Below are 20,737 nucleotides of genomic sequence, written 5' to 3' on the forward strand. Positions count from 1 at the left end.
TGTAGCCATGGTGACAGCATCTCACGGTTGTGACGGGCCAAGCTAAGTAACTGCCGAGGTTTCGGAATCAAAATGCACAGAACACCATCTAGGCCCTGTTCAGCTTGCCTCCCCCCGAAAAAAAATCAAGGACTGCTGATTAACCATGTGGGGGTTATTTTTTATTGGCAAAACCTGAACCCATCATTTCCACTTCCCCCTTTTAGGAAACAGCCACGCTTCTTCTCAGTTCAGCAGATACCGTATTTTTTGCTCTATAAGACTCACTTTTTCCCTCCTAAAATTAAGGGGAAATGTGTGTGCGTCTTATGGAGTGAATGCAGGCTGCGCAGCTATCCCAGAAACCAGAACAGCAAGAGGGATTGCTGCTTTCACTGCACAGCGATCCCTCTTGTTGTTCTGGCTTCTAAGATTCAGAATATTTTTTTCTTGTTTTCCTCCTCCAAAAACTAGGTGCGTCTTGTGGTCTGGTGCGTCTTATAGAGCGAAAAATACGGTACCTCTCACTCTTTCCCTATCCCCACCCATTCACAACCACCAGATCAAACATTATGATTCTTCACAAGTTTCAAGAGGAAGCAGAACCTCTTAACTTTTTGTTTCAGCTTCCATCTTCCTATTTTTTTTAAAAAAGGTGGGGTTTTAAATGTGGGTTTCAACTGTCTCTCAAAGCAAGGGACGAGGAGGACGGCTGTCTATCTGTCTATATAAAACGTAATCACACTGCAGGCACGTAAACCAAAACTCGCAAATGCGCTTACATATGAAGGAACATTCAAGTGTGCCTGAGAGCACATGGATATACCGTATTTTTCGCTCTATAGGACACATTTTTTCCCCTCCAAAAATGAAGGGGAAATGTGTGTGCGTCCTAAGGAGCGAATGCAGGCTTCCGTTGAAGCCTGGAGAGCGAGAGGGGTTGGTGCGCACCGACCCCTCTCGCTCTCCAGGCTTCAGGCAGCTATCCGCAAGCCTTCTGAGCGCGGCGGGAGTTCCCACCGGGCTCCGAAGGCTTGCGGATAGCTGCCTGCAGCCTGAAGCCCGGGGAGCGTAGCGCCAACTCCTGCTGCGCTCCCAGGGCTTCAGGCAGCTATCCGCAAGCCTTTGGGCTCCAAAGGCTTGCAGATAGCAGCCTGTTTTGGGGGCTGGGGTCGAGGGAAGCTCGGGCTTCCCCCGTCCCCAGCCCCGCAAGCTCTAGGAGCGGCAGCGAGGTTGTGCACAATCTTGCTGCTGCTCCTGGACCTGTTCTGGGGGCGGGGGAAGCTCAGCCCCGCGGCTGGGGGGGGGAATAATGTTTTTCTTTATTTCCCCCCCTAAAAACTAGGTGCGCCCTATGGTCCAGTGCGCCCTATGGAGCAAAAAATACGGTATTTGCCAGGGTGTCGCCCAGGAACATACCCTATTTTTCGCCCTATAGGACGCACTTTTTCCCCTCCAAAAATGAAGGGGAAATGTGTGTGCGTCCTATGGGGCGAATGCAGGCTTTCGCTGAAGCCTGGAGAGCGAGAGGGGTCGGTGCGCACCGACCCCTCTCGCTCTCCAGGCTTCAGGAGAGCCGCAGCGCCAGCCCCACAAGGTCGGGGGACAGCGGGGAGGCGGAACGCCGCCATCCCACTGTCTCCCGATGTAGTTTGGAGGCTGACGGTGGGGAGACGCGTGCTTCTCCCTGCCACCAGCCCCGCAAGCTCCGGGGACAGCGGGGAGGCGCAGCGCGTCTTCCCGCTGTCCCCGGACCTGGCCTGCAGGCTGGCGGCGGGGAGAAGAGCTCTTCTCCCCGCTGCCTGCCCCGCAAGCTCCGGGGACAGCTGGGAGGCGCAGCGTGTCTTCCCACTGTCCCCGGACCTGGTCTGCAGGTGGGCGGCGGGGAGAAGAGTGCTTCTCCCTGCTGCCGGCCCCACAAGCGCCTGGGGGGGGAAATAATATTTTTTTTCTTTGTTTCTCCCCCAAAGAACTTGGTGCGTCCTATGGGCCGGTGCGTCCTATGGGGCAAAAAATACGGTATTTGCCAGGGTGTCGCCCAGAAACATACATCTCCTGCTTCCGTAACTCAGTCCTCACCCAAATATCTTGTTGAGCGTGTTGGCTATAAAATGTTCCTCCTCGTATGTGCCGACGCTCAGGAGTTGTGCTTTCCGATCGCTGCAGAACAAATGGGCCATGATCCAGTTTTTCTTCTCCTGAACTTTGTCGTAGGTGAACACCTGCCCAAGAAAAAAGGGAGCCGTTTCACAAACCGAACCCGGTCGGCGAGAGCCGCCCCTTCCGAGAATTACAAGCCCGAACTGCTGTGACAAATATAAATCCAAAACCAATTTGAGCTAATAAGATTCATGTGGTGGACGTGTCCTAAGGTGAAAGACTTCTGGGAAAAGATTTATAATGAATTTAAAAAAAAGGTTGAAAAATACGTTTATTAAGAAACCAGAAGCCTTTTTACAGTGGTACCTCGCAAGATGAATGCCTCGCAAGACGAAAAATGCGCAAGACGAAAGAGTTTTCCGTTTTTTGAGTCGTTCCGCAAGACGAATTTCCCTATGGGCTTGCTTCGCAAGATGAAACGTCTTGCGAGTTCTTGCGAGTTTGTTTCCTTTTTCTTAAAGCCGCTAAGCCGTTAATAGCCGCTAAGCCGCTAATAGCTGTGCTTCGCAAGACGAAAAAACCGCAAGACGAAGAGATTCGCGGAACGGATTAATTTCGTCTTGCGAGGCACCACTGTATTTGGAATAACAGGACCAGAATTGCCAAAGAAGGATGTGAGACTGTTTCTGTATGCCACTACAGCAGGAGGATTTTATTAGCCAAAAATTGGAAATTGCAAGAAATGCCGACAATAGAAGAATGGCAGGTGAAGATGATGGACTTTTCGGAGATGGCTGATCTGACTGGGAAGAATCTGCGACCAGAAAGAGGAGGAAAAACAAGAAGAATGGAAGAAATTTAAAGAATATTTAGTGAGATATTGCAATATAAGATAATTAAGAAATTCCTAGAAGTAATAGATTAGGCTAAGGGATAGAAAAAGATTAATAATAATATTATGGATTACAATTGGAAGGAAAGATAAGAGGTTTGTAATGGAAGAGGATATTGATGCTATAAATATGAAATTGGGAACTGCTAAATATGTGTTATGATGAAATTCAGATTGGAAGGTGTTGAGGAAGTCTTCTAGCAATGCAAATATACCAGGAAATAAGAAAGGGGGAAAATTCTTCTTTTTACCTTTTGTGTTTTTACTGTTGTTAAGTTTTTATGTTGTGATAAATGTAATGTTCCTTTCTGTGTTTATGTCTGTGTGCTATAAGAGAAAATCAATAATTTTTGGGGAGAAAAGAAAAGAAAAAAGGGAGCCTATGTATTGTGAGTACTTAACTACTTTTAAAAAAATTTCACCTATGGTCTTTTTCTTTTTTCTTTGTTCTTTTTTCTTTTTTTCTGATATCTTATCTTTCATTTCACTGCTTTATTGTGAATAGCATTTTATAGAGGTATAAATAACTGCAAATATGAAAAGAGGCAAAATATTCTCTAATTTTTCTTCCTTGGTTAGATGTATTTCCTTTTTCTTTTGTATTTTCTTTTGTTGTGAATATGTATGTTTTCTAATTTGTACTTAATAAAAATATTTTAATTTTTTTTAAAAAAAGAAAAAAAGAAAAAGAAAAAAGGGAGCCGTTTCACAAACTGATTGCAGTCGGTGAGAGTATTACAAGCCCGAACTGCTGTGATAAATGTTAAATCCAAAACCAATTTGCGCTAATACGATTCACTTTGCATTAAAAGTTTTGAGCATGAACTGGCTGGCTGCCTCCCCTCATTTTGTACGTACCTTGTAGCAATGCCTCAACTTGGGGCTGGTGACCCATCCCACTGGACATGTTCCCGTGAGGCTCGGGGTGGGATGAGGCGAAGGAAGCTCAGGGTTCACCGGAGTCCCCAAATTCTGCCTGCAGATGTATTTGGCCTTGAAACTGGTGCAGTTCTTCACTTCCCATAGTCCCATGGAACTCCCCGTGGCCAAGGCAACACAGCCGCCTTTGTTATAACCTGAAAGCCTCATGGGAAGGGGGAAATAGGCCAGAGAAAAAATTTAAGCCAAAGGAAACGGTTTCCACCTGGCTTGGCAAAATCAGGCAATAACCACAAAACTAGATAAGGGCTGCGCCCATCATGGTAAGCTATAAACCATGGTTTACTGTGCATGAAGAAACCACACCCCCTTTGCTTCTCCCCACGAATGGGTGGAGGAAACCAGTCACAATCTCTAATTTAACCTTATACCTGAACCAGGGATTATGGTTTGTTTAGCTCCAAACAAACCAAGGTTTCTTCTTCTTGTTTTTCTCTCTCTCTCTTGAACTTCTTTTCTTTATTTCTCTCTTTTCCTTTGTTCATTCCTTTCTCTCTTTCCCCCCTCCCTTTATGTTTTTGTTGTTGTTAGATCAAAGTCTTAGTTTGGACAAAAAAAAAAAGGAAAAGATATTTGATATTAAGTTTTGTATTTTTCTCTACAAACCCGAATAAAATTTATTCAAAAATGAAAAAGGAAGTGCAGACAATTCAGACAGTCAAGCCAAATTTCTTACTGTGGGAGAAGGCAAAATAAATATTCTTTTTTAAAAGGAAAAAAGGGGGGATGCATAACCCACTGTGATTGCAGAAGAGAGACAAATACTAAGTCACTTGAAAGATGTAAACAAACCTTAGGTACACACACATACACACACACACACACAGAGAGAGAGAGAGAGAGAGATCTATTACCGGGCTGGTTGCGATTCCAGTGGGTGTAGGTGACTTCATCCCCGCTCAACCAACGAAAGGAGCCCGTTTCATTTATGTCCTGTAGAGCTGTCCAGAAATATTCGTCCTCCCAGCCATAAATTAGGCTGCTCACATAGGCCTGTTCAAACCTTGGCCAGGGAGACAAGGGAATGAGTCAGTCGCTTCTTCACCACTTCCACCAATCTGTGATCTTTCCTCCAGAGGTTGATGGTCAAATAATATTCTGGAGGTCCGTTCTTAACCTGAAACTGTTCTTAACCTGAAGAACCATTTTAGCTAATGGGCTGTGCCACTGCCGAGTGATTTCTATTCTCATCCTGAAGCAAAGTTCTTAACCCAAGGTACTATTTTTGGGTTAGCAGTCTGTAACCTGATGCGTCTGTAACCTGAAGTGTCTGTAACTCGAGGTTCCACTGTAATAGTAATAATTTATTATTTATACCCCCACCCATCTGGCTGGGTTTCCCCAGCCACTCTGGGCAGCTCCCAATAGAACACTAAAAACAGAAGAAAACATCAAAGATTAAAAACTTTCTGATACAGGGTTGCCTTCAGATTGCCTAAAAGTCAGATAGTTGTTTATTTCCTTGGCATCCAATGGGAGGGCACCACTACTGAGAAGGCCCTCTGCCTGGTTCCCTGAAACCTCACTTCTTGTAGGGAGGGAACCACCAGAAAGCCCTTGGAGCTGGACCTCAGTGTCCGGGCTAAACAATGGGGGTGGAGACGCTTCTTCAGGGATACTGGGCTGAGGCCATTTAGGGCTTTAAAGGTCAGCACCAACACGTTGCATTGTGCTCGGAAACGTACTGGGAGCCAATGTAGGTCTTTCAGGACCAGTGTTATGGCGGCCGCTCTCAGTCCCCAGCCTAGCATCCTGTTGCTTTTTGCCATGTGGCAGCCAGGCAGCATAGCTCCTTCCAAAAATAACCAAGAGGTCAAGTGCCTTGCCTAGCCTTTCCCTCTAAGTGTTTGCAACACAATACAGTGGTACCTTGGGTTACATACGCTTCAGGTTACATACGCTTCAGGTTACAAACTCCGCTAACCCAGAAATAGTACCTCAGGTTAAGCACTTTGCTTCAGGATGACAACAGAAATTGTGCTCCGGCAGAGCAGCAGCAGAAGGAGGCCCCATTAGCTAAAGTGGTGCTTCAGGTTAAGAACAGACCTCCAGAACGAATTAAGTTCTTAACCTGAGGTACCACTGTATCTGAAAACCCATTCCATGATAATCCAATTTATTTAAATAATAAAAAAGACGTTTGTTGAATCAAAACTCTGGATGGCTTACAACACAACACACACCTGTTGGTGATGGTGACCAGAGTAGCCGAATAATCTGTGCACACCTTCCGAGCATCACTGTACGTCACATGGTCATCTCCCAGCCAATAGCAAGATGGAGTTTGCCATTTCCAACCCTGGGGAAAACGTGACAGAAAAACGTCAACGAAATGTATAAATCTAAATCGAGTAAGTGTTGGAACTGTAAAGAGAAAGAAGGTTCTTTCTGTCATATGTGGTGGTCTTGTAGTAAGGTTAAAGCTTACTGGGAAATGATATATGATGAATGGAAAAGGATGTTTAAAATAACCTTTGTAAAAAACAGCACAGAAGCTTTTCTTTTGGGAATTATAAGGACAGAACTACCTAAACTGTATAGAAACTTATTCATGTATGTGGCTACAGTGGCAAGGATGTTACTCGCCCCAAAATGGAAAGAAGCAGAAGTCTCAGCAAAGGAAGAATGGATACAAAAACTCATGGAATACGCAGAAATGGCAAAACTTACCGGGAGAATAAGAAATCAAGACAACAAACTTTTTATAAAAGAATGGAAATGATTTATTGAATATTTACAGATAAATTGTAAGCAGGTAAGAACATTGGCAGGATTATTGCAATAACCTGCAGTTTTATAAGAGCTTATATTTAAAGTAGATGGATAAATGAGCAAATTAAGTTAATCTGGATACGCAGAAGATAGTAAAAATAAATTTAAAGAACCACAGAGAGAGGGGGAAGGAAGTCAAGTTCTGAAATGTTTAAATGATTGTAAAATTAGTGAAATGTATAAATCTGAAAAGCATAAATAAAATAAAATAAAAAAGAATTGCAAAGAGTAAGTAAGGCAATTTCTATTACTTTTAATCTGACCAAAATGTTACTTTGCCAAGGAGGGCGGGATTAAAATGGCAGTGGCCAGTACTCTTCAAAACACCCACAACAGCTGTCATTGTGGACCCCACGGAGCGATTCAATTTTTTGTCACTCCTTCCCAATGCTCTGCTGAGTGCTGAGAAAGAGAGAAAACTTACCAACCTCCCATTCTGGGAAAAAAAATCACAAACTCTCTTGCTGTTGTGAACATTTCTAGTATATATTGGTGATGGTGTGAATAAAAAGTCAGCAGCAAATGCCATTCAATATTTTCCCCAAATTTAGATGAAACTAGAGAGAATTCTGTCCTCAGGCGGATTAACTGTATTTCCAATATTTGTTCATTCACATGATCCATTATTCTATGAGGACGCCTAAGGCAAATTGCTTGATAGTTCGCCTCTGAAGATAACCTGATCTTCACCAAGGGAAAGCTCCAGTCGAGTCAAGACTGCAGTGTGAGAGTCTTCCAACATATCCTGGCCTGATCCTACTTCCCAGACTGATGTGCAGATCAAAATTTAATTACTCTTCATATTTCATACAACTCCAAATTTTGCTATGTAGCTCTCAACTCAAAAACCATTCCAAAAATATGATGAAAATATGTTTAAGATAAAGGTAAAGGGACCCCTGACCATTAGGTCCAGTCGTGGATGACTCTGGGGTTGCAGTGCTCATCTCGCTTTACTGGCTGAGGGAGCCGGCGTACAGCTTCTGGGTCATGTGGCCAGCATGACTAAGCCGCTTCTGGCAAACCAGAGCAGCGCACGGAAACGCTGTTTACCTTCCCGCTGGAGCGGTACCTATTTATCTACTTGCACTTTAATGTGCTTTTAAACTGCTAGGTGGGCAGGAGCAGGGACCGAGCAATGGGAGCTCACTCCATCACGGGGATTTGAACCGCCAACCTTCTGATCGGCAAGCCCTAGGCTCTGTGGTTTAGACCACAGTGCCACCCGTGTCCCATAAAATACATTCAGAAATGCATAAATGCTAAAAAAAATGATGAGTCAACATTGCAAATTGGAAAGGAGTCACACACTTTCTATGTACAGTCGTACCTTGGTTTTTTAACAGCTTAGTTCTCGAACGTTTTGGCTCCCAAACACTGCAAACCCGGAAGTGACTGTTCCGGTTTGTGAATGTTTTTTGGAACCTGAACATCTGATGGGGCTTCTGATTGGCTGCAGAAGCTTCCTGCATCCAATCAGAAGCTGTGCTTTGGTTTCCGAACATTTTGGAAGTCAAACGGACTTCCGGAATGGACTCCGTTCAACTTCCAAGGTACGACTGTGTTATGTACTGAGTTGAATAGTATCCAAAATGCAGCAGTCTGATTGGTCCTAGAACAATAGGATTCAGAATGAAGCAGTCTGATTGGTCCTAGAACAATGCAGCAGTATGATTGGTCCACAGGAGCCACCCAATCCAGCTCCAGATGGAAGTGAATCCACAACCTGATTGGCCTACAGGAGAATCCCGGAATTAGCCAATCACGTGCAGCCCATTGTGTAAATAATGTATATAAAGCAGATATTTGGGGGGAACTTTCATTCCTCCTCACCACTATGAGCTGAATAAAGAGCATGAAATCCACTCTCGACACCGAGTATATTTCAGACAGTATTTCTGTTCCCTCCTTGCTTAGAGTCATCCACATGATCATTTGAACCCGTGTTTGAAACAGTACTTTGTTAAGTCCACCATCAAGGCTTAGCAAGGCAAGCCACTTGCCATCTGCTGCTGCAAGCTGAGTGTGGGCCAGCTTTTGGCAGCCCATCCCACTGACTGCTTTTTAAAGGGGAAAGAAGTATTATCCATTCAAGCTTAGCTCAGCACATTGCTAATGGTGGCTGCATGCTTGTGGTGGTGGAGATGAAATTCAACGCAGTTTAATTAAGAGACCACAACTACCAAGTATGCAAACCTAAGCTCTCAACTAAGGAGGGAGGCATTTGTCACAATCGCTGTTTATTTTACCATCCCAAGAGAAAATATCAAATAGTCACACCGTATATCAAAAGCACCTTTGGCTGCAGTCCTAAGCACGCTGACCGCTTACTGTAAAAAAATAATAATACTCACATCCACCCCACTCTTTTCAAAACAGAAACTGGAGCATCTTACAATGCAGGATAAAAACTACAGCAATAAAAGCACAGCCAACAATGAAAGCAAAGAACCCCAACATAGTGGAAATAAAAAAACTGTTCATTATTAAAATTAAGCACCAGGGCATCACAAGATAGAATAAAATCCTCAACACTGAAGTGTATATATAAATTTAGCAAATAAATAAAATAAATAGAACGGGCCTTTTTTGTAGTGGCTCCCCATTTGTGCAATGCTTTCCCCAGGGAGGTTTGCCTGGTACCTTCACTTTATATTTTTTAACCAGGCCTTTGGCTGATTAATAGTCTACGGCCTTTTAAATGTTTCTGTGAGAAGGTGGGGTTATCTTTTTTGTTGTTTCGGTTTAATTATTTACCTGTGTTTTTTTATCTTTGTGAACCGCCCTGAGATCTTTTGATAAAGGGTGGCAATCAAACAAGCACTGAGGTCCAGCTCCGAGAGCCTTCTGGCGGTTCCCTCACTGCGAGAAGTGAGATTACAGAGAACCAGGTGGAGGGCCTTCTCGGTAGTGGCACCCGCCCTGTGGAACACCCTCCCAACAGATGTCAAGGCAATAAGCAACCATTTTACTTTTAGAAGAAATCTGAAGGCAGCCCTCTTTAGGGAAGTTTTTTTTAATGTTTAATGCTGTATTGTGTTTTTAATATTTGGTTGAAAGCCGCCCAGAGTGGCTGGGGAAACCCAGCCAGATGGGCGGGGTATAAATAATAAATTATTATTATTATAAACAAACAAACAAATGTGGAAGAAGGGCAACCAAGGCAGCAAATTCCTTTCCCATCCCTGACTGACATGTAGGATGTGCTTTCTGAGAAATGGGCCCTGTGGCTTCACAGTCCCTTCCCATCCCACCCAAAGTAGACCCACTGAATTTAATGGGTGCAAGTTAGGCATGTCAATTAACTTCAATGGAACTGCTTGAGAGCCAGTGTGGTGTAGTGGTTAAGAGCAGTAGACTCATAATCTGGGGAACCGGGTTCGCGTCTCCGCTCCTCCACACGCAGCTGCTGGGTGACCTTGGGCCAGTCACACTTCTCTGAAGTCTCTCAGCCCCACTCACCTCACAGAGTGTTTGTTGTGGGGGAGGAAGGGAAAGGAGAATGTTAGCCGCTTTGAGACTCCTTTGGGTTGTGATAAAGTGGGTTATCAAATCCAAACTCCTCCTCTTCTTCTTCTTCTTCTTCTTCTTCTTCTTCTTCTTCTTCTTAACCCGAGGTACTATTTCTGGGTTAGCGGAGTCTGTAATCTGAAGCTTATGTAACCCGAGGTACCACTGTAAATGCATAGGCTGCCCCCACACCATATATTTAAAGCACAGGATTCCACCCCAAATCCTGAAAACTGTAGTTTGTTATGGGAATTATAGTTCAGCGAGGGCATGAGCTACAGTTCCCATGGTTCTTTTTTGGGAGGGGGGGAGCCAAGTGTTTTAAATGTGTGTGTGCAGCCTCTGTATTTGAGATTCAGAACTGATTTCAGATGATATCCTCAGGTGTGGTTTTGCCTATTGCTGCACAGCAAAGCATTGGAGCAGAATTAGCACTGGATGCAACCCTTTGGATTTCTGCAGCATCCTTTTTACGGGAAAGAAAGGAAGTGACTACTTGCATAGCTGTCAACTTACAGATTTGAAAATAAGGGACCAGCAGCCTCGAAAATAAGAGACCAGCAGCCTCGAAAATAAGAGATCAGCAGCCAAAATAAGGGATCAACAATTACTTTGATAAAATACATATTTTGTTGCATGCAAATGGCTTTAGATACCTATTAGGTCCATAAATTACCATTTAGCATATATTCAACACAAAAAACAGCAACAATTTGTTGTTGACAAAGCACAGCTGGACATAGAAAGGTCCCCATTACCTTCAGTAGCTTATTTAAGGGACATCATCAATAAGGGACAGCAGCGGAACATGGCGCTGGGATAAGGGACTGTCCCGCCAAATAAGGGACGCTTGGCAGCTATGGACTACTTGTGTGGACTTGGCCTGTGGGTCATGGGTGGTGGGGTCTCCATTATTGGTGTCTGCCCTCTCCACCTAGGTTGGCTCTGGCTTAGTTTTCAAGGTCACAGCACAAGGAGAAGACGTTGCAGAGTTTAGAAAGGAAGAAGGAAAACACATCAAAGCCGCTTGAAATCCCCACACCCTAACCCAAGCTACCAATGCCCAGAAGAGTCTAAGAAGGGGAAGCGAACTCTCTTCCTTCGGCACGAGAAAAAAGGAAAAAGGGAAGAAGTTCAAACCCCACCGCAGAGCGCTTTCATAGCTCTGGTTTGTTGATGTTGGAGCCTCTCCTAAGCTGGGAGCACAATAGGCAGCTCATATTGGTCAGGCAGATGGAGGGGGAATCATTCAGAGATCTGAAAAAGCTCCTTTTGAAGGCAACCACAGGGCTTGCCACTATCAACATGCAGCGTGGGAGAAGCCTTTGGGAGGAGGCGGCAAGCAGGCCACAAGAGTGGAGGAGGAGGGCTAAAAGGAGAAGGGATCAAATGAGCATGGAGGAAGACCCAGGGCAAGAAGGAAAGAAACAGGAAAGCAGTGAGGACGCCTTAGCTAGGGAGACATCTGGACCATGCAGAGACCTATCCAGTGTTGTAAACAAAAATATGCCCTTTTCCCTTATGGGGTATCCAAGAGCCCATATAGAGTCCTTACATAGGTTCCCTATTGGTAGGAGAAAATAACAGAGGCCAACCAGAGAATACTGAGAAGCAAAGCAGCTAGTAAGCCTGATCTTTATTGATCTGTTGCAACAGGGTGCTCCCCTCACTCGCAGGAAAGGAGGAGGACCCAGAAAAATGCTGTGCAAGGCCTTATAAAGACTTTTGAAATTGCCACCCTGTAGATCAAGACCACCCCCAGAAACATCATACATACATCACAGAAGGGGTGTAACCTAAGACCACCCCTCAGATACATCACAGAAAAGGTGGTCGTAAAATAGGAATTTCAATATTGTTTTTCTCTTGTCCTTGTTTATTTCCTGTCTGGCAGGTTACTTGATTGGATTGCCTGAGGAGCCTGGCCAGTCTTTTGTAATGATAAATACTAATGATAAATACTTAGTTCCTGAGCCAGGTCACAGGCTCACACCCCTATTCAAACACAGACATACCCTTAAGACAGCATTTGTGAAGGAAAAGACAATGGGGGGGGGGCTTTTCCAGTTTGACCTTGCAGAGAAAACATTTGCTCAGTTTAGGAATCAAAATGGTTCCAGGTTGGCCTTCCTGTGCTGATCTATGTATGTGCGGTTATGAACATTACCATATATCTAAGACCATAAAATTCCTATCACACCAGTCACAAGGGACCCAGTGTGTCAGTTGCTAGTGTGGTTGCTCAAGAGCAAACAGGCAAGACTCCAACCTGTCTTTTCCAGACTTTATTATCTGTATTTACAATGTAGAGCGTCGCAAGTCCATGTTTGCTCAGTCGCTAGCAGAATTTGGGAGTGGGCGGTCCTTACACCTTCCCCAGCATAAGTCGTGTGTCCCCCACCCTTCTCCTCCCCTCTCTGTGCGCAAACCTACTGCACAAAGTGGGTCTTGCCTCCACTCCCCTTTGCTCAGGCTCGGTGTTGAGGTTCTCTTTAGCATCTTCTGATCCCTGCGCCCCTTCCCCACTGCAGGCGGGTCTTCCCTCCTTGCCAGAGGAAGAACAGCGTCGCAAGATCTTTGGAGGCTCCCTGTAACACAACTGCCCTTCCACCTCTTACCTCTGAGCTGATGGCAGTTCCCTGACACAGCGGATCACCTAACCCCAAGGATTTTTCAGCCAGCGATGCTTCACAGCCCATCGGGTGATACGAGTACCGCAGCTGAAAAACAACGGGCTAAGAGATCCCCAGGAGAGACTCCACTCCCATCATTCCCAGCCAGCACGGCCAATGGCTAGGGATAATGGGAGTTGTTGTCCAACAACATCTAGAGGGCACAACATCAGCTATCCCCTGTATGCTACAACAGCAGCAAGAATACTCATCGCAAAGTATTGGAAGACACAAGATCTACCCACCTTGGAAGAATGGCAGATGAAGGTGATAGACTATATGGGACTGGCAGAAATGACTGGCAGAATCCGAGACCAGGGAAGAGAGACGGCGGAAGAAGATTGGAAGTAATTTAAGGATTATCTTAGGAAACATTGCAAAATTAATGAATGTTAGAATGACGTTGGTTTAGAAATTAAGTGGTTTTCAGCTGTAATGATTAAGTAAAAAGAAAAGAAAGGCTAAAAATCAATTGAAAAATAAGGGAGTGGATTTGCTGAACTAATAATTAGAAACTGGAATACAGAAAGGAGAGGTATGAGGAGGTCGGGGAAATAAGTTATAAGAAAATAAGGGATTGAAATTATACTTGTTTTTGTTTTGTTTGTATTATTGTTTTGTTTTTATATAATTTTTGAAACTTCAATAAATATCTTTTTTAAAAAAAACATCAGCTATCCCCAATCTCAAGACAGATATCCTAACAGCTTCCCTGGGCTGATTCTGTACCCCAAGAATGAGAACCATCTCCCTCTTCTTGTTCAGAGAAAGATTCTCTCCCTTGCACACTCTTCTGCTTCACCTTTATGGACCATTTCTCAACCCATAATGACAAGGGGGAGGAAAGATGGAGGGTGAAATGCAACAAGAGAATTCCCCTCCTTACAATGTCTTTTCTACTGCAGCTTCCAATCGTTTCTTGAAGCTCTTTGAAGGAAGAGATTCCACAGCTTCCAAAGCATCTTACTCCAGCGGAGAACTCCTGCTCATATATTCAACAACTGGATGCAGATTCAGAAAGGAAACTATCGTATTTTCGCTCTATAAGACGCACCAAGCCATAAGACGCACCTAGTTTTTGGAGGAGGAAAACAAGAAAAGAAATATTCTCAATCTCAGAAACCAGAACAGCAAGAGGGATCGCTGTGCAGCGAAAGCAGCGATGCCTCTTGCTGTTCTGGCTTCTGGGATAGCTGCGCAGCCTGCATTCGCTCCATAAGACGCACACACATTTCCCCTTACTTTTTAGGAGGGGAAAAGTGAGTCTTATAGAGCAAAAAATACGGTACTTAATGGGGGGTTAGGAGCTGGTCTTCTGAGCTCTGCTGTAAGCATAAATGGCCTGTGGCTGGGTCCTCCTAGTTACGAAGGAAACCAGTTGGGAGAATACAGAACCAAGGAAATGTCAGCAAGTTGTTGTTTTAAAAAGTCATGCTGGAAAAGAACAGGGATATCTGGGAAGGAGAGAGGGAGGAGGAAGGACGCCAGTCTTCATCCAAGTTTGCAATACTGCCTGCAAGGAATGCATCCGCTAGACAGATGGGCTCACCTCTTGCCAAAAACACCATCTTGGTTGCTTTAGGACAAAAGATAGGGAGTGCTGGAGCTTTTGCTGAGCTCTGTGGGCCAGCAACCAGATCGGGAGCCTCTGACAGCTGGAGGAAACATCTGGAATGTTGACAATGGGGAGGGGAAGAAGGGAGACGAGGAAAAGAGAAGTCCAGAAGTTATCCCCTGCTTGGACTACTGCAAGGGGCTCTACATGGGGCTAGCTTTGAGGGTGATCCAGAAACTACTACTAATCCAGAATGCGGCAGCTAGACTGGTGACTGGGAGCGGCCGTTGAGGCCACATAACACCGGTCTTGAAAGATCTACATTGGTTCCCAATACGTTTCTGAGCACAATTCAAAGGGTTGGTGCTGACCTTTAAAGCCCTAAACGACCTCGGCCCAGTATACCTGAAGGACCATCTCCACCCCTATCCTTCTGCCCAAACACTGAGGTCTAGCTCTGAGGGCCTTCTGGTGGTTCCCTCACTGTGAGATGCGAGGTTACAGGGAACCAGGCAGAGGGCCTTCTTGGTAGTGGCGCCTGCCCTGTGGAACGCCCTCCCATCAGATGTCAAAGAGATAAACAACTATCTGATACTCAGAAGACATCTGAAGGCAGCCCTATTTAGGGAAGTTTTTAATGACTGATGTTTTAATGTATTTTTAATCTCTTGTTGGAAGCCGCCCGGAGTGGCTGGGGAAACCCAGCCAGATGGGCGGGGTATAAGTAATAAATTATTATCCAGTGGCTTGCGCTTTTTCTTTTTTTACACTCTTGTCATATCTCTGGTTGGTCCAGAACTGGCCTTAGGGGAATCAATCACTTTCAGGCTCGTTTTCCCAAATCTGTAAAATGGGAATAAGGTTAACCTACTTGAGTACTTGTTTTACTCAAGTTTATTGCCTGTCTTCACCACAAGGTTCCAGCAATTTTTAAAAGCGCTCAAGAGAAGTGTTGGCCTGCGGAGGGGTGCCGCAGCCCAGGTTGGGTGGGATGGCTCCGGGACCAAATGCGGTCCCTTGGCGCAATGGAGCAGGGATTGTCAACCCACCACATCAGGTAGGTGGAGAAGCACTGGTTTAAAATGCAACATGCAAATTGGTTTGAAGCAAATGAAAATCAAAGGAACAGGGTGCCTCCTAAATACATCTATATCGACGTAAGGTGTCAGAAGGCAGAGGAAAGAGGGGCACACATTCAGCATGCAGCAGAAACAATGAAGGGGAACGGAAAAGATAGCTGCACTGACAGCTAGGGTTCCAGACACATTTCAAGGAAACTCTTTATCGTCAAGGAGAACATTTCACACTTCGTAATAAAACTGCTTGAGAAGAAAGGAATTCTGCTGCAGCAGACTGCCTAGGTGAGCGGCAGAAAAACAAAGTCGCGAAGCATCTCTGTCTAAGCAGCTGTCCCTCTTTGCATTTGGTGAATGTTTTCTTCTACAGCCAGATCCTTTTCCTTTGGGGTTCAAGAGGCTAAATATATACACAAGGCATATGTAAGTCTGCAGGGCATGGGAACACAGCACCCAGAACCCCAGCAATCCATGCCTCACCCCTCAGGGGCTGCCAGCTGGCAGGCTTCACCTCTGGGCTCCTATGTGGGCACACAACTTTTTGCTGCTTCTGTAGCTTTGCAGATCTAGGCAAAGGGCCGAAAAGCACTTGTGTACGGACTCAGCTATGTTCGTGACTTAGAAGAAGTATTATTATTCAAGAATACTTCCTTGTCCCGAGGCTTGAGAGCTGGAAAAAAAAGTGTTTTGGAGAAGGGAGAAGGATTTGGGTCAGGAGTTTGCAAACCAGGAAGCAAGATGTGGGATTTTCTTCTGCATGGGAGTCCAAGCAGTGCTAAGACACACACACACCTGGCATGGTCCACATGGCAGCTGGGCTACTCAAAGCAGTCCAGATGACTCTCCTTTCAAAGAACCACCTTTGGCTGGTATTTATTGCCAACCTGGTGCCCTCCAGATGTTAGATTCTTCAGAGTTAGAAGGGACCCCTTAGGAGTCATCTAGTCCAACCCCTTACAACAATAATTACAATTTATTATTTGTGCCCCGCCCATCTGGCTGGGTCTCCCCAGCCACTCTGGGCGGCTTCCAACAAAGATTAAAAATACATTAATGCAGGAATCGCAACTAAAGCACCCAATGTTGCTGGACTACAACTTCCACCAGCTCGAGCTGGCACAACCACATCTGGGGGGCACCATTCGGACTCTTAAAAAGGCACACAAAGCTTTCCTTAAACGGGAAGGTAGCAAACACAATGGAAAAGAACCGAGCAAAAGCCAGAGGACCAAAAACGAAGGAAGCATCTACAAGGGAAACTTTAGATGCATCTGCTAGAAGACCCAGAAACCAGCCCAGTGTCTATTGCAAATAGTGACATGGTGGTTTTCAAAGGTGCAGACAAGCCCAATGCATTCTGATCCTAGAGAGCAATTCAGAGCTCCCACCACAACTTTTGAGGAATGATGCGGCTTTACTTCCTGCCCATATCTAAGTCAAGGGACCAGCTGTCCAAAGGCAAAGGTTGCCATTTAATGTTTATAAGAAGTTGGGTTCAACTTTTAGCAGGCCAATCTTTTACCCTCATCCCTCAGAGCTGGGTTTACTTAAAAGGGAGCATTTAAACAAGCATATAAACAAACTGACCAATGCTCGTAAACTTCAGCCACTTCTCCTCTCTGTTATCCTCCTCCACACCCAAACAGCAATTCAATTCAAAAACAGTATTCTAAGGAATCTTACAGATTTCTTGTGTCTCTCCTTGCGGCTCCCGATTTCGGATGAAAGCCTTGGGGACTCTCAGCTGGGGGAAAGTCTGAAAGCTTTATCGATAAAATCTGCACACGGTCTTGTGGTGTAGTGGTTAAGAGCAGCGGACTCGTAATCTGGTGAACCAGGTTCGCTTCCGCGTTCCTCCACATGCAGCTGCTGGGTGACCTTGGGCTAGTCCCACTTCTCTGAAGCCTCTCCGCCTCACTCACCACACGGAGTGTTTGATGTGGGGGAGGAAGGGAAAGGAGATTGTGAGCCGCTTTGAGACTCCTTAAGGTAAAGGTAAAGGGACCCCTGACCATTAGGTCCAGTCGTGGCCGACTGTGGGGTTGCAGCGCTCATCTCGCTTTATTGGCCAAGGGAGCCGGCATACAGCTTCTGAGTCACGTGGCCAGCATGACTAAGCCGCTTCTGGCGAACCAGAGCAGCGCATGGAAATGCCGTTTACCTTCCCGCCAGAGCGGTACCTATTTATCTACTTGCACTTTGACGTGCTTTTGAACTGCTAGGTTGGCAGGAGAAGGGACCGAGCAAAATGAGCTCACCCCGTCGCAGGGATTCGAACTGCTGACCTTCTGATCGGCAAGTCCTAGGCTGTGATTTAACCCACAGCGCCACCTGCATCCCTTTGAGACTCCTTAGGGTAGTGATAAAGCGGGATATCCAAACTCTTCTTCTTCAGCTCAAAGTATAGGATGCGTGGTTTAAAGCATGATACATGGCTTGGCATAACAAAATACCTCTACTTTTAAAGAGCAGGGTGCAGCTGTCAATTGCAAGGCACTCGTCACAAACAGGAAGGCTGGGCTTAAAAGTGTGCACTGTGTGGAGCTGTGTCAGTTTGCACGACACGGATGGCGACCGGACCCCCTCCCTGAACTAGCCTTGCCAGCTCTGCCTCCCCTTCTGTGACCCATGGCAGGACTAAGCCGCAGCTTGAGCTGCATACCCGCTCCACTCACACCTTGGGACCCCTCTCTGACATAGGCAAACATTCCTGCCCCCTCCCAGCTGGTGCCACACGGCCCTTGACAATGCCAGAATTCCCTTAGCTAAAAGCAGTTAATACAGAAACATTCCATGTCCCCCTTCCCAGCTTGCGCTGTTGTTGCAGAGAGAGAAAGGCGAGCACATTCCGGCCCCGGCCAGCTGGAAAGAAGATGTAACTTGGACAGCTGAGGTGCGCCGGAAAAAGGAAGTCTATCTGGACAGCACACATCTGGATAGACAACATGCAGCTGGTACAATGTCTCTCTCAAAGGGCAATGGCTTAGTTTAAACAGAGTACAGGACACGCATCTTGCTTTTATTTTAGAAAGCATTGTTTATGAACTTCTGGTTTCTTAGTTGTTCACTGCTCTGCTCCAAATGAGTGTTTCCAAAGCAGCATTTGAAAACACGGTCTAGGACCCTCGTACCTAGAGGACCGCCTCTCCTGGTATGTCCCACAAAGGAACTTATGGTCTTCAAACAAAAACATCCTGAAGGTCCCAGGCCACAGGGAGGTTAGGCTGGCCTCAACCAGAGCCAGGGCTTTTTCAGCTGTGGCCCCATCTGGTGGAACGCTCTGTCACAAGGGACTAGGGCCCTGCGGGACTTGACATCTTTCTGCATGGCCTGCAAGACAGAGCTGTTCCACCAGGCCTTTGGTCAGGGCTTAGCCTGACTCCCTCCTTTGGCAATCTTCACAGAACTTTAGCCTAATGGTTGCCATCAATTTGAGTTGAATTAATTTTAATGAAATGATTTTAAAATGTTGTATTATTTTATTGTTGATAGCTGCCCTGAGCCCAGCTTCGGCTGGGGAGGGCGGGATATAAATATATTTTTTAAAATTATTATTATTATTATTATTATTATTCTCGACAGTTGCTCGTGAGTCAGAAACCTCACCTGCCTTCGGCTGGACAGGCCTTGGGCCTCATCCTTTGCCTCTCCAGAAGTGCTCATATGTCGACCTGTAGAGGCCTGTTCCACAAGAGGCAGCCTTTGGACCGCAACTCCCAGCCTCCCCTTCTCCCCTTCCTGCGGCCTTCCGCCCTGTTCCCTTTGCATGCAATGCCGCCATTGCTCTCTTTACCTTTCTGCAGCCGTGGTCCTCTTCTTCTCTCCCCTGGCTCACGCGGCCACGCTTCTTGCACACGGAAGGCAACGTCAGGTTGCAAGGGCTATCGTTCCACCTCCCCTCCTGGACAGAGAGAAGCAGAGAAGTCTCATCTCAAGGAAAAGAATTCCCAACAGTAGGCAGAAGCTTCAAAACATGTGACCCAAAAATGTACCATATTTTTTGCTCTATAAGACTCACTTTTTCCCTCCTAAAAAGTAAGGGGAAATGTGCGTCTTATGGAGCGAATGCAGGCTGCACAGCTATCACAGAAGCTTTCACTGCGCAGCAATCCTTCTTGCTGTTCTGGCTTCTGAGATTCAGAATTTTTTTTTTTCTTGTTTTCCTTCTCCATAAACTAGGTGCGTCTTGAGGTCCGGTGCGTCTTATAGAGCGAAAAACACAGTAAGCCTTCCGCCCTACAGTGTATGCCCAGTCCGTCCTTTCTCCAACCTAGTGCCCTTCGGATCTTGCGGGACTCAAATTATTTATATCATTATGCAACTGTGGGGACACCAACCACATGTTCTTTTCAGAGCACTAGAATTACTTGCAGTTTGTTCTGCCCTAATCTCACTTTGGTCCAGCAAAAGAGAGCTCCTAAAATGAGCACAGGAAATAAATAAGTCCATTGAAGGATGCACTGATGAAATTTAATTCTATAGTCCTACCTCGGGTTGAATGTGCTATAGATTGAGCGCTTTCAGGTTGCGCTCCATGGCAACCCGGAAGTAACTGAGCGCGTTACTTCCGGGTTTCGCCGCTCGCGCAGACGCTCAAAATGACGTCATGCGCATGCGTGGAAGTGGCAAAACGCGACCCGCGCACACGCGCCGTTGCGTCTTACGTTCCATTCAGGATGCAAATAGGGCTCCAGAACAGATCCTGTTTGCATCCTGAGGTACCACTGCATTTAAAAAAACACACACACAAAAACCTCAGGACCAATACAGTCCTTTATTGCAGGGAGGAGAACCTGCGGCCTTCTGGATACTGCTAAACTACAGTTACCATCATGCTTGACCACTGATCATGCTGGATGGGAGTTGGAATACAACAACATCTGGATGGCCAAAGCTTCCCCAGCCTTGCTTTATCGGAGGAATTCTGCATAGGTTAGAAGACTCCCCCCCCCAAAAAAAAAAACACCAACCATGCTATTTGTCTCTGTGCCCTTCTGCAGCGATACTCCATCTTGCCTGCTCCTCCATTTCAGTCTAATTTTCTCCTACACATCCTCACTTTCCACTGATCAGTCCTGAGATCTATTCCCTACCCTTGTTTTACTTAATCAGAATTGCAGCAAAAGTTATTCCCAGGTACGGGGTGGGGACTCTGTAAGAAAATAAACATATAAACATATGTTCATGATTACCATTACTGCAAAAAAAAAGAAAAAGAAAAAAGGTAAAGGACCCCTGGATG

General features: G+C 45.6%; 1 protein-coding gene across 1 annotated transcript in view; it reads right to left on the reverse strand.

Annotated features, from left to right (window-relative positions):
* Window positions 1-20,737, reverse strand: part of MRC2 (mannose receptor C-type 2) — a 77,257-nt gene that overhangs the window by 26,997 nt on the left and 29,523 nt on the right. The window contains exons 9-13 of the mRNA XM_081883799.1: window positions 19,289-19,396; window positions 6,094-6,209; window positions 4,765-4,913; window positions 3,830-4,047; window positions 2,059-2,201 (exon numbers count right to left, since the gene is read on the reverse strand). Of these exons, the coding sequence (XP_081739925.1) occupies window positions 2,059-2,201; window positions 3,830-4,047; window positions 4,765-4,913; window positions 6,094-6,209; window positions 19,289-19,396 (734 nt within the window). The remainder of the gene's footprint in view (window positions 1-2,058; window positions 2,202-3,829; window positions 4,048-4,764; window positions 4,914-6,093; window positions 6,210-19,288; window positions 19,397-20,737) is intronic.

Source organism: Podarcis melisellensis (assembly GCF_964234715.1).
Source record: "Podarcis melisellensis genome assembly, chromosome: 13".
In the NCBI taxonomy this organism is placed as follows: domain Eukaryota; kingdom Metazoa; phylum Chordata; class Lepidosauria; order Squamata; family Lacertidae; genus Podarcis; species Podarcis melisellensis.